At 43.3% G+C, this 13,962-nt stretch overlaps 1 protein-coding gene and 2 non-coding genes across 3 annotated transcripts; 1 reads left to right on the forward strand and 2 right to left on the reverse strand.

The window, feature by feature from the left end:
• Positions 1 to 1,220: 1,220 nt before the first annotated feature.
• On the reverse strand, positions 1,221 to 2,934 carry LOC129194016 (CD48 antigen-like). The gene has a single exon (XM_054798894.1). It carries the CDS (start codon positions 2,844 to 2,846, stop codon positions 2,046 to 2,048), a length of 801 nt encoding a protein of 266 aa, XP_054654869.1. The 5' UTR covers positions 2,847 to 2,934; the 3' UTR covers positions 1,221 to 2,045.
• Positions 2,935 to 10,810: 7,876 nt separating this feature from the next.
• On the reverse strand, positions 10,811 to 10,882 carry trnad-guc (transfer RNA aspartic acid (anticodon GUC)). Its single transcript has one exon. It is a non-coding gene; the product is annotated as a tRNA-Asp (tRNA).
• A 1,731-nt stretch (positions 10,883 to 12,613) lies between these two features.
• trnad-guc (transfer RNA aspartic acid (anticodon GUC)) lies at positions 12,614 to 12,685 on the forward strand. The gene has a single exon. It is a non-coding gene; the product is annotated as a tRNA-Asp (tRNA).
• Positions 12,686 to 13,962: the final 1,277 nt, after the last annotated feature.

The raw sequence follows: 13,962 nt of genomic DNA on the forward strand, positions 1-13,962 counted from the left end.
TGTGCATGCAGTGAACGATTCAAAACCTTTTTTTGTCTTAATTTAGATTTGTATGTTATACAGCTCAAGAAACCCCCAAAGTCCATGTGTCATAATATTAGAATATTCTGACAGAACAGTTACTCAGTCTCAAAGTACTCTGTTTGCTCATTTAAAAATCAGCCAATCAACTCAAAACGCCTGTTAAGGTTCCCTGAGCCTAGAAAAACTTGTCAGCCTGGTTCAGATCACAAAACCACAACCATGGGGAAGGCTTCGGACCTGACTGATAAGAAGAAGACCGCTATTGACATCCTCCATCAGGGGGGCGAGAAACAAAAATAAATTTCAGAAAAAGTTGGCTGTTCAAAAGCACATAAGAGGAAAGCTTGTTGGAAGATCAAAACGTGGGAGGAAACGCTGCACAAGCAGGAGAGATGTCCGGAAGCTTCAGAAAATTCTGAAGCAGAGCCGCTTCAAAAATTTGACTGGGCTCACAAAGCAGTGGAATGAGGCTGGAGTTGGGACCTCAAGGAAAACAGTCCACAGACGTATCCTAGAAATGGGCTACAGAAGCCGGATGCCCACGGTCAAGCCACTCCTGACCCCAAAACAAAAAAGAAATGTCTGACCTGGGCTTTGGATAAAAAGAATTGGATGCTGGCCAGTGGTCCAAGGTCCTGTTCTCTGACGAAAGCAAATATCTCTCATTTGGAAATCAAGGTCCTCGGGTGTGGAGGAAGACTGGAGAGGCACAGGAAGGAGGCTGCTTGATTCGTGCAAAAGGAGCTGCAACCAAGTATTGAATACAGGAATTAAACATCATTTTCAGTGGATTGAAATTTCTGTATTGTGAATCCCATTTTTTGTTTTTTTGATGAAATATTCTAATTTTTTGACACATGGATTTTTGGATTTCATGAACTAAATGCTATAAATGTCAAGATTTAAAAAATAAAAGGCTTGAAAAGATTCAGTTGATGTGTAATAAGTCTAGTACATAAGGTTTTTTTTTTTTTTTAATGATATAATGGAAAACAATTAACTTTTACACAATGGGGGGGAAAAAGACAAGGTAACGCACAAGGATAGATCAGCTGAAATGAGGAAAGCAAAGCTAATAGCCAATAATCCTAGTTTTGTAGGAAATGTTTTCCATCCGGCCCACTATTTTGGCAAAACAAAAAAGAAGATACGATTGGTGTTTTAACGTGGGTCAAGTCTTACCAGGTTCAGAGTGGCACATTTAACCTTTTTTATTTTTTAAAACACTCACAACACAACTATGCACAAATGATTTATATGGGGAAACTTCACAGATGTCCCAAACACATTTCAAAATAATGTCCACATTTTCCTCCATTTCTCAATAAATAAAACATAACTGCTATTTTTTCACCTCAAGATATGTGCATATTAAAGCGTGCAATCCTCAGAGCTGTGACCTATGAGTGCCGAACGTAAAATAGAAAAATGTAAAATGGACCTTCAACTACATTTTCTTAATCCACGATGTAGAAACGTAACTTTTTTTTTTTTTTTAAATAGCAGAGACTCACCAGTGTCTCTGCTGGTTGCAGCCAAGTACTGCACCCCCTTTTCGGATTTCACCCCAATTGTCGTCAATGAGAATTGAGATGTGTCTCAATTGGTACACTTGTGTACTTACACTAAAGTCTTTAGAGTACATAAGTGTGTTCACACTGAGCCGTAAAGCAAAATGCACGAGTAAAAAAAGTGCACGATGATAGAAGAGGAACAACCCACAGTGGTGGAATAGAAGCAGCAGTGGAATAAAAGAAGAGGAAGTGGTTCAATATTACAATCTTCATTTCTAGTAAGTGTGCAACAGAGTTGCGACAGCGCAACATTGCCAAAATTCCCACACTCGGGAGCTAAGTACACAGTGTAGACAGTACACTTATTTAAGTGTACTGACCTAAGTATTCCATTAGAGACACAGCCTCGATTAATGAAAGCGCCAGAAAGCTGTTTTTGGTATCTAGAAAAGCGAAATGGAGGTCATGTCCTTCCAGCATTGGGAGAGAGCTTCCAAGATGGGAAAGTCAAGTCGTGGCCGTAGTGTTGGACTCCAGATGCACTCGCTCCGCGCTGTCACCAGGTTGACGACCTTCTCCGTTCACACCAAAGGCAGCGCGTTTCTTCTTATGGCACCAACACAGGACGCCCACGATGAGCGCAATAAGAACCAGGAACATTAGGACCAGTCCGGTGATCCCTCCCGGTCCAATTGTGTTGTCTTGATAGAAAGGGTTTTTGAAGGGCTTGCTCTCCTTCATGCTGATGGGGTTACTCAAGTTACAGGAGAAGCTCTTCACATTCTGGGTGTTGACGTCAATGACGATGCTCTTGCTACTTTCTTTTTGGTCGTGCTTCCACTGGAACTTGACCGGTTCCGCCTTGCTGGTGTCTCCACCGCAGTGCAGCGTGCAGCGGACCGACTGGTGGGTACACGCCACCGGGCTCGGGTGGATATCAGGTTGGGGGACTGGTTCGATGATCATGGCGGTGATGGTGGCGGCCTCGGCGGTATTATTCAAATCCACCGTAAACTTCCCTTCAAGATCCTGCGCATTCACTTTGGAGACGTGCAGCTCCCCGGTGGTCTCGATCAGGATTGCTCGGCCTCGAAACTTGTCGTAGTAGACGGTTTCTGAGCCGTCGTCCCACTCGGCTATTAGATCTTTGTTGAACTTCCACACCACGCTAGTGAAGGGTCCGGATATGACAGGTTGTAACCGCAGAGTTCCGCCCTCAGAGACATACACGATGTCTTCAGACCAGCCAAGACACACCAGCGAACACAAAAACACCACACGGACACAAATCCCCTGTCTTTGGTCCATGTTTGGTCACTTACGCCAAAAAACCGCTACTTTCTTTCAATACAACACGTCCACTCCCTTCCGCCACAGAACGCTCTAGAAGCTCAACACTCACTAGGTGTCCGTGGCATTGCCAAACTAAAAAGGTCAGAATGTGTCTGCAGCTTCATTTTCATAAAAGTTTAGCTGTCGAGTTAAACACTCGGGACTACAGAAAAAGTACAAAGGTGTTTTATTTACAACACACACTACCCATTGCTTCGTTTTCCGAGCTGTTTTTTAAGCAGGCGCTGTAAGGGCCTGCTTAAAAATCTTTTCTTTTCACCCCCTCTAATGCCCCGTTGAAACCGAAAGTAAGTCAAATTAAAGTGGATTAAAGATAAAGATTAAAGTCTTTAAAAGAGTTTACCCTGTTCTTTTCTTTAACAACTTTATGTATCAAGCAGTGAAATTTAACAGAATTTATTACACAAGGTCACATGTAAAGTGGACATTGTTGGTTTGCTAATAATAAAGATAATAGGGTGTTTTTCTTATAGTGTAGTAGGACAAATGAAATGTAATGGTATCGAAACGTCCTGGTTGGTTTTCTCAGGAAGAGATCAGGCAGACACACGTTTCAGTCTTTTAAATCTTTTAGTGAAGAATTTGTGGAAAATGTCACATGTACAGCATGCTGAACTCCTGCTCACATGGGCAGGCAGTGATGAAAACTAGAAAGTTCATATGCTAAATGCTCAGCTTGAGACAGCCTAAGCAGAGAGGTGTGTACTTCCTCCTGAGTGGGTCAGTATGTGATTTATGTGTAGGTATTTAACTGGTTCGAGCTTGTGTCCATCAAGGGTGCATGGTTGTGAACTAGTGTGCAAGAAGGAATGTCAGCCATGCCTGCCACTGGCCTCACCCCCTCCCCTACACAGAGAGGCCTTCCAGCAGCCTGCACAGTAGTGAGAGCACGCCCAGCGCAACCACAGAATAACTACATAACTTTAACTAATTCTATCAACTCTAACAGTATTTATTTACGTGTTGTGTATAAAACACAATATACAATATACATGAATTAACTTGACATCAAATATGAGCAATCAAAACACACATACTGACGTCACCTACATGCAGAGACACCCAGCACCAGCATTTAGGAACAACAATGAGGTGAAAGAAGGGGAAAAATATAAGTCTATTTGTGGCAACTTTGGAGAAACTTTCACTTTGTCTTGGAGCAAACAGCTACGGTATGTTCAAGGACCGCTGGGAATAAATGCTCCATGAAACAAAATGACATAAACATGTAAAAAGTATGGGCTTTCTAACAGTGTATTATTTTCCCAATAAAAATGTAGCTTTTATTTCCAAAAGTGATATGCATTTAAATAAAATTCAATGTTCAAGTTTATCTTTTCCTCTCTACCCAACCGACCTCAGTTATGTTTTGACTCCTCTCTCCAGCTTGGATCCTCCGAAAAGCTTATGACAAACGTGTACTAAGGTAAGAATGAATGTTACCTATATAGTTATTGTCCCACAAAGTTAACCATGGAGAATGACTTCCGGACGATTTCAAAGAGATTCTGGACCACCATCTGCCGTTTTGGGGGGAAGCAGTACATTGTCAAGACCGTGTAAGGTGCGGATGGTGTGCTGCTGACCTTGACTCGAGATGTTGTGGACCGGTGGAGGGAATACTTTAAAAAGACCTCCTCAATCCCAACATCACGTCTTCCAATGAGGACGCAGTGCCTGGGCTCTTCTATTGCTAGGGCTGAGGTTGCTGAGGTGGTCAATAAGCTCCTTGGTGGCAGGGCCCCGGGAATGGATGAGATCCGCCCAGCGTTCCTTAAAGCCCTGGATGCTGTGGGAGTGTCGTGGTTGGCACGACTCCGCAGCATCACGTGAACATTGGGGGCGGTGGCTCTGGATTGGCAGACCAGTGTGGTAGTCCCCCTTTTTCAGAAGGGGGACCAGAGAGTGTGTTCCAACTATCATGGGATCACACACTTCAGCCGTCCTGGTAAGGGCTATTCAGGGGTTCAGAGAGGAGGATCCGCCAGATAGTTTAATCTCGGATTCAGGAGGAGCAGTGTGGTTTTCGTCCTAGTCATGGAACTGTAGGACAACTTTACAAAAGAGGTTAGCCCGTTTATGGAAATGATAAACATACAAACCAACGGGCCACCACATTTTTCAAATAGTATAGTGTGTAGGGATGAGCGAGTACACCACTATCTGTATCTGTATCTGTTCACCCATCTAAATGATCTATATCCGTATCTGTACTCTGAGTGGATGGGCATAAATCGGGAATATGTGGGCTTAAATCGGGACATTTTTTGTAAGTCTGAAATTTAAAAATCTGGGTTGCACATTATAGCGATGTATTTGATCTTATTTATTATGTATTGTGTAAAACTAAGACATGAATAACATCAAATTAAAAGCACAAAATGAATGCCGAACCACCAGCCACCAGTTCAAGTTCCAGCCAAGTTTTTCCAGAGAGATGATTACATGGCTGTTTGACGTGTGTGGTAAAAGGCAGTGCGCTAGCATGAATTAACTTGAGACAAATGTGCACATTAGCACTCAATAAGTCATCAAAACTTACCTTTATTCAGTCTTTATTCACATAGTATCAGCATTTGAGACCAAATATGAAATGAAAGAAAAACGGTAAAAAAAACCCAATAGTAGTCTATCTGTGCGGCATATGAGAGAAAGTTAGCACACGCACAATGGACATGCGTCAAGTGAGACGGATGTAGCAGAGAGAATCCGGCCACTTTTTTAAATAAAACATTAAAAAAATGAAATAATGGAAATTAGTTTTTCTTTCTGTGCGGCCCGGTAGCAAATGATCCACACAACCCGGTACCGGGCCACGGCCCGGGTGTTGGGGACCACTGGTTCACAGCTCTGTCTTGTCAAATGCGCTGCGTACATAACGAAAGAAGTTTACCAAGTAACTTTAGATACGAGCTGAGCTGAGGAAAACCTAACAAAAAAGCTGTCTGAAGTGGAGGCAGCGACCAACGTGACACGAGCCGTTTTCAACTCTGTCTTGTCAAATGCACCGCGTACTCCTCTCTCTGTCTGGAGGGAGTCTGTCTAGGGAGGGGCGGTCCTGTGAATACATAAGTAGTAGGGGTGGGGTGAATAATCGTTTCTTAGATGCGTCGCGATGCGTACATTGATGATTATTCATCAATTCATAAATGTCGATAATCGATTACAATTGCCACCCGTACAGTTTATGGTGGTGCACCTAAGACGCTACCAAAGGAGCCAGACAATATGCAAGTTTTGTCATACAAGCTTAAAATATTTTGGGGACACAACAAATATGAAAAACCACATAGAACGTTTCCACGCAAACAAGGAGGAAAAACAGCCAGCTGAAGTTGCTGCCGACCAGAGAACCATCGAGCAGGTGATAACTAATTTCCCACCCAACTCGGAAAAGGTGCTCTTATGTCATTGTAACAGCACACTTCATTACTGATGACTGGAAGCTAGCGTCCCTACTACAAACAGGAGAAATGAATGAGAGCCATATGGGTGCCAATATGGCTGAGCAGTTCAATAATGTTGCAGAGGCATGTTGATTTCTTGTGGCCTATTCATTTCTAATTTTTGTATTATTTGTGAATAAGGGCAGCCAAGTTTTGTGGTTATTCATAATATACTGAAGTCTGCAAGCAATATTCTTGTATGAGGGATGCTGGCACAGTAATCTATATTTTGCATGAAAGCCGTTTTTGACTTTGTTATACAGCAAAAATATTATTTTTGTCAGATAATTCTATGCTCGGGATTTTTGTTAAAATTCAGAAGTCTTTATTTATTTATGAATAATGGCAGATTTTTTTATGTTGGTTATTCAGAGTATGCTGAAATTTGTGTTAATCTTATACATGCTGTTACTGACGCTTTGGCTGCTGGTTCTGTACAATGGGAAAAATGTTGGTAGACGTAACCTTTCAATTATTACGATAATAGAAGTAAATTCAACTGTTTCATGTTTATTTTAATTGTGGATCATTACAAATATGCTTTGTTTTAGTAGTACACCTGTGACGGTCATGTGCTGCTGCGCCTCGCTCTCTCTATCTCTCTCTCTCTCTCACAGCTGGGCGCACAGCAGAAGCAGGGACAACTGGACACACCGGCAGTTAATCATCCTCCCTCCTACTTATACCTGAGTAGGAGCAGCTGTGAGACGCCGGTTCCTTCCTTGCTGCTGGTCAGAGCATTCCCAAGTTTCGGCGTCTCTACAGCTGGGTGCTCCAGTTGTCCCCTTGTTCTGCCTTTTGCATAGTTTATTTTGTGTGGACACCCTTTTTCCTGGAGTTCCGCTACCCACGGACTCCAGCGCTTTCTGTTGGCTCCCGCCTAAGACTATTAAAAGAACTGTCATCACTCACCTTGCTGCTGCAATTTGTGGTCCACCGCGCACTCACGCGTAACAACACCGTGAGTAAAAATACATTGTACATACAAAAAATTCTGCATTAAAAAAATTGACAAACTATTGGCAAACTATTCAGGCCTCTGAATCGTTCAATCGACATTCCCACCCCTAATAAGTAATTACCCAATGAGGATTTTCCTTCATCACAATTACGGATAATGACGAGTTGTACTCGCTTCATGCTCGTACTCATACTCAAAAATGCATTATCCGTAACGGATACTTGTCTAACAGTACCCCGCTCATTCCTAATAGTATAGACTTGAAATCCCCTTTAGAGTCGTTTGTGATCATTGTATTCCCTAACATATTCGGTTATTTCTCCATTTGAATTGAAACAATACAGAATTGACTGCAGGTGCAGCTTGGTCATCCTGGCTAGATGGAAAGGAACGTGTCCCGTGGCGTGATCGGGTGTTAAGACAATCACCACTTGAGGTCCCCCTGTAATAGTCTCTTCAGCTTCATCCTTAACTATAAAGACAAAAAAGAGTGATTGTTATGGGCTTCTTATTTAGCTTTTACAGCTATTCATCAGGAACAACACATTACATATAGTCACTCGTAGCGTTACGCTCAGCAGACATTCCTGATGGCACCAGTGATATACTGTATTAATGGTTTTTATAAAACTTGACACTCCAGCTGAATGACTGAGCGCCCACAGCGCCACGCCTGGACAAAAGTATGTACTATCCATCGTGGTTTTAGTACCAGCATTGAAAATGAATGAGAAGTACAGTAGTACCTCGCATAACGTAAACCTCCTTTTACGTAAATTCCACTGAATGTAAAGAGTTTATGTAAAGTTTTTGCATCGTATTACGTAAGGAATTCCATATAACGTAAAGTGTCTTTTTTTTCCCAATCAACTTTATTAATGCCTTACAAATTACACTAACAGTGCATCAAACCATGGGCATTGAAAAATAACAGTTGGATAACAAAAACACATAAAATAAATTACACAGGAATCGAGATTAAAGAAATAAAAACGTAACAGAAAGTGATAAATAAATAAATATATAAAAAATAAAGCTAATAATAATTCAAGTAAGTTACACCAGGGGACATGAGCAATGAAAATGAAATTGAATTAAGGATATTGAAGCGGGAGCACAGATTTATAGTCTTGACAGCTTTCTTGTTATTAGCAGAGGATATTGATTTGAGGATATTCATGTCATGCGTGGCCGTGGAACACGGCGAGTATTTTAGGATCCCAAATGCAGACAAGTGAGGCAAAAAATACAAAAAGAACAATTTAATATATAAAAGAGTCCAAGGAGCAAACACAAAGTACAAATAAGGAAAATCCAGAAATGGTAAGAGTCAAATAACAAAAAACTCTAACAGCAAAAGGCTGTTAGGACAAAAAACTAGTAAGAACAAAAATACACTGCAGGCAAACCTTACAGGAGTAGATACAAACACTAAGCAGGTAGGTTCGGGTAAGCAGGGAGCCGGACAAAGCGGTACAGGAAGCAGGTTGTCTAGGAGTCCGGGAGTACAATCTGGCACTGGTCTGGAGTTTGGCTGCAGCTTAAGAAGGCAGCCTACTAATTGTCCGCAGGTGTGTTCAATTAAGTGCAGGTCAGGTTCAGGGATGTGCTGCAACACATGAATGGCAGAGGGCAGCAGAGCAGAATGCACAACATGACAATACAGTTCTTTCATGAAAACATAAAAAAGGGGTTTCACTTTGGCAAATTTAAAGCCGGTGCAAGTTTTTGTTTTTTTTTAAGTCGGTGCAAGTTCAGACTAACAGAGTAATGTACACTTGGTGATGCCTTTTAGTTGTATTCATTTACAGTAATCTTATTTATTACCTTATTTTATATTGGAATGTTACTCTACTATGTTTATGCTAACGTTTTCTTATACTTTCCCACCATATTTGGTGGACTTTGAATATTTTGAAGGGCCAAAGGGGTGAGTTTGGGAAGATCTTGGAACGGATTAGGCTATTTACATGTATTTTACGCTTCGTATAACATAAAAACCCTATCACATAAAGGTTCTCGGAACGAATTATCTACTTTGTAGGGGCGTCTACTGTAGTTTGATTCCCGGCCAATGAACACATTTATTTTCACATATCCTACAGTCTTTGGGAAGTCAGCTCGTGTGGATTATTCATAAAGTGTACAAATCTTACAAATGTATACATTTTGGACGCCCAGAGTCATGGACAAAGCAGTGTTACACAAACTCAGGGTCTCAGGGCGCCGCCCCTGGGCAGCGAGTATATTGCAGCCATAGTGACATAATGCCACCTCCTCTAGTATGGTAGTGAGTATCCGATGGACCAATCAGCATCCCTTATTCCAACATTCTCCAACTTCCTCACCCAATCAGCTCTGTTTCTGTCCATCACCATGGCAGGAAAACAACATCCGGTCTCTTTCCGTACACGTCACTCAGCCACTCAGTCAATTTCTCCTCGTCCTTCCAGCCCCTTTGATTGGTCCGGTTGGAAACTTTTCTTTGGGCAGCGTCTTTCTCTTAATAATCACCACAGGTCGTAGTTTCTGTCCATCACCATGGCAACCAAGCACAACAGTAAAAGCCGACTTCTCGTGCCCCCTTGTGAGTATCGCTACAGTGCTGGTCTCCTTCTCCACAGCGTGGTTCACCGGGATGTCGAAAGTGAGCGGCACATCGTCCATGTTGGTGATGTAGTTGCGCTGGATGTGTTTGTCTGCAATGTTTTTACTGCAGTAGAAGCGGAAGATGGCCAGCTTTCCTTGTAATCCGCTGGATGTTGCTGCGCCACGGTAGTCCTTGCCCTGATGGATAGATGGCGCCATTTCATAAAATATAACTATATATCGACTGGAGGCATGCCTTTAGCGTCCTCAGTCACGTCTACCTTTCCTCTATACTGTACAAGCAGCGTGTCAGCAGGAGAGGCTCCCGGTCAGTCGAGCGGAGCGCTCATAAAAGTCACACAGCAACACTTACAGATTTTGGAACTCGGTACACACGAGGCGCGCCGCATTATAAGGCGCCCCGCCCATTTTGGACCCAAATTAAGACGTTTAAGTGCGCCTTATGGTCGTGACAGTACGGTATTTTCCATATTTTACCAAATGCCTTTGTGACGTTAACGCCGGCCGAATATTCATAAAACTTAAAACCACAGTTACAAACTTTACCCTTTGACCGCCATGAGTCTGACGTAATGTGTCTGACCTAGTGACAAAAATGACATTAGATTTAGGAATGTAAAATGGAACATCAAGGGATTTTGTAAAGACATGATAAACAAAGCAAATATAAACGTTTTTATATTGTTAGCGTACCATGTTGTCACGCTGAAGTCCAGGAGAGCGTCACTAATCATCTTGTACCTCAGACGTTGCTTTGCACTGTTTGTAAATGTCAGTATTTCTTTAGATAAACCCAAAAGCCTATGAGAGGTTAGTGAAGGAGGCCGCAGCCACTGGTCCGTGGCTCGGGAACTGGGCCTGGGCCAAGTATATTGGACAGTTCAGACTAAAAGATAAATAAACTCCCCGTCGGGGAATTGAACCCCGGTCTCCCGCGTGACAGGCGGGGATACTCACCACTATACTAACGAGGAGGTGGTAAAGCTCATTCTCACTAAACAATACTAGTCTGCGTATGCCAGAAACCAGAAATGTGACCCAATAAAAAGTAGTGTATGCACACATTCACGCAATTTGTAGTTCATAGATTGGACCTTGAGGAGACCTGTGCGTACGCAAATCCGCCTCAAATTACGCCCTTTCCACACCCCCACAGACACAGCAGTGGAATAACATAACAAGTTTCAATACTGTTCTGGACTCAACAGCGCACTTCATTACTGATGACTGGAAGCTAGCGTTTCAGAGGCTCCGTATGACTGGGTGTTTTGGAAACGTGCCAACTACATGATGACTTGTGGCACACCCACTAAACACAGACTGCTCGTGATGAGACCTGATGCAGCCCTCTCACGTCCCAAAAAGGTTGCAATCATTAAATGCTCAAGTCACCAAAAGGCTGGCTCTCTGATTGCTGATGGAAACAATGCAGCTGATTTAGCTGCCAAGAGAGTTGCTGGATATGGCGTGGGGGGATGACAGCTGACTCAGGTGCGTGACAAATCCACTAATTCATGCTCCGAATTTAATGTTAAAACTATGTTCTTACTACAGGGAAAGGCAGGACCCTACAATATCCAGAGGCGGCTTTCGGAAGGAGCCTCCAAGGACTCTAAAGGGTTTTATCAACCACACTAAGGAAACGGACTTGGTTCAGGTCGCACTCTCACTGACTCAATTAGCAGATTTACTGGCACCCAGAGCTATTGGCTATCTGCATATTATGTTGAAATATGCACCACCTGCTCCAAACGCAACTCTAAGCAGGCTATCAAATTCACTATGGGTGCCTTCTCAGTGCCCCCATGCCTATAGGCGGAACTGTTTGTTGTGTGGTTGTTGTTGCATTCCCGTGTTTCAGGGCCCTGACACACTGCTGCATCAACCAGACCATCGGCGGGAAGGACAAATTCCCACTGCCCTACCAGACCTTACAGGTGGAAGGACTTCCCCTGCTCACAAGCAGTGGAGCCCATGAGGAGGAGTTGGAAACGCTGGATGAGGAAAAAGTACTATAGTCAGGGTCTACATTTACTGAAGATGCTCACATATATTTTGCTTGCTTGCTCATGCTGCCCCACAGGTTTCTGATGCATATATTTTGTTTTTACACACACATACTGTATATGGGGAAAGCTGTTATTGATTGTGTCTAGTTATTTCCACATTGTTACACACACCAGCAGCGACTGATGCCATTGGCCACGGGGGGCAGGTGACATCGTTTCTGCCGTGTAGATGGTTGCGTGCACATATAGGACTTGCACCACACAAACAGGGGGAGGCATTTGTGGCTCATGACAATTAGGTAAGTTCTACAGGGGGAGATGCTAAATTTACGCCCTCTCTGGTCTTAGTTGATTGACCTTTAAGACCACTCAAACAGGGAGTTTGTTAGATGTAGTTATATACAGGCCTCTCTTGGCACGTTCGATAGCGTAACCAGAGTAGACTTGTGTAATCGCTGTACTTTTCCACTTGTTTGGCCTTCATCTTTAAGTTATCGCACCTTTTTGCTTACACTCTGTATCCACCGACTTGAAACCAGCTAACACCAGTAGGATGCACCAAGAGACATAGCTAGGTTAAACTGTTCAAAACGGAACTATCGTTCCTAAGTTCAATGCACTAAGTTCAATGCACTTAGGCTCGTGGCGCCACCTATGGACAGGAAATATATGACATCTATGAAAACAGGCTGCATCTCCTCGTTAGTATAGTGGTGAGTATCCCCGCCTGTCACGCGGGAGACCGGGGTTCGATTCCCCGACGGGGAGTAAAACCTTTGCTTTTACTCAGTAAACGTTTACTTTTATTTACTCTTCACTAATGTACTATAACGACTTATAATCACTACAAAAACGTAATTAAAAAATGCTTGTAAAATATGTACTCTATATTTTGAAGTTAGGAGAACCTCTGCAGAAAACCATTCATCCATTTTCTACACTCTGTCCTCATTTGAGTCACACATGAACTCGAGCCTATTCCAGCTGATTTCGGTCGAGAGGCAGGGATGAGCCCTGCAAGATGACCTCCAGCAAGCCATAAATGTGCATGTGTATGTTCCATGAGGATGGTATAAGGGTCGACGTCCACAAGTGGGGGTTGTGGTTACAGCCCAACACCGTGAAGCACGTTTGCCACTTGCCAGACAACACCAAGATTGTCAAATTCGCCACTGGCGCCATGTGAGAGCAGGTTCACACTGAGCACATGTGACAGACGTGAAGAGTCTGGAGACGCAGTGGAGAACGTTCTGCTGCCTGCAACATCCTCCAGCATGACTGGTTTGGCAGTGGGTCAGTCATAGTGTGGAGTGGCATTTCTTTGGGGGGGCCGCACAGCCCTTCATATACTCGCCAGGGGTAGCCTGGCTGCCATTAGGTACCGAGATGAGATCCTCAGACCCCTTGTGAGACCATATGCTGGTGCGGTTGGCCCTGGGTTCCTCCTAATGCTGGAGAATGTTAGACCTCATGTGGCTAGGCTTCTTGAGACGTCATCTGTACTTATGTGAAGACGGTGTCGGACGTTTCGCTCCTCATCCGAAGAGCTTCGTCAGCGAACTAATAAGTGCTGGTAGCCTAGGCCTTAAATACAGTAAAAGTGGACGAAATTGGTGTGCCAATATCCTCCTTTTATTGGTTCCTTACACTAAGCCTGGGCGGAGTAGTGGTATAATCCTCTCCTGCTATTAGCACCTCCGATAAAAGGGAAGTGTCTGTGAAAGACTGAATTTCTTGTAAATGATTTTAAGCAATAACTGTTAGATGGGCTCACCAGTCTCACCCATAGTGGCGAATCTGTACATGGAAGAGATGGAGAAACAGGCTCTCACATCCTTCTCAGGGACAAAACCAAGGCACTGGTTTAGATACGTGGATGACACCTTTGTCATAATCAAAAAAACAAGAAATTCAGTCTTTCACAGATCACATCAATGCGGTGGACAGCAATGTCAAATTTACTCGCGAGGACACTAAAGAGAACCAACTAGCCTTCTTAGACTGCAAGGTAATTATAGGAGAGGACAGACAGCTACTTACAGAGG

The sequence above is a fragment of the Dunckerocampus dactyliophorus genome, chromosome 14, assembly GCF_027744805.1.
Source record: "Dunckerocampus dactyliophorus isolate RoL2022-P2 chromosome 14, RoL_Ddac_1.1, whole genome shotgun sequence".
NCBI classification, from domain to species: Eukaryota; Metazoa; Chordata; class Actinopteri; order Syngnathiformes; family Syngnathidae; genus Dunckerocampus; species Dunckerocampus dactyliophorus.

What these genes read in the sequence shown, in the direction of transcription:
- LOC129194016 (XM_054798894.1), bottom strand. Translation starts at nt 2,846, where the DNA reads ATGGACCAAAGACAGGGGATTTGTGTCCGTGTGGTGTTTTTGTGTTCG.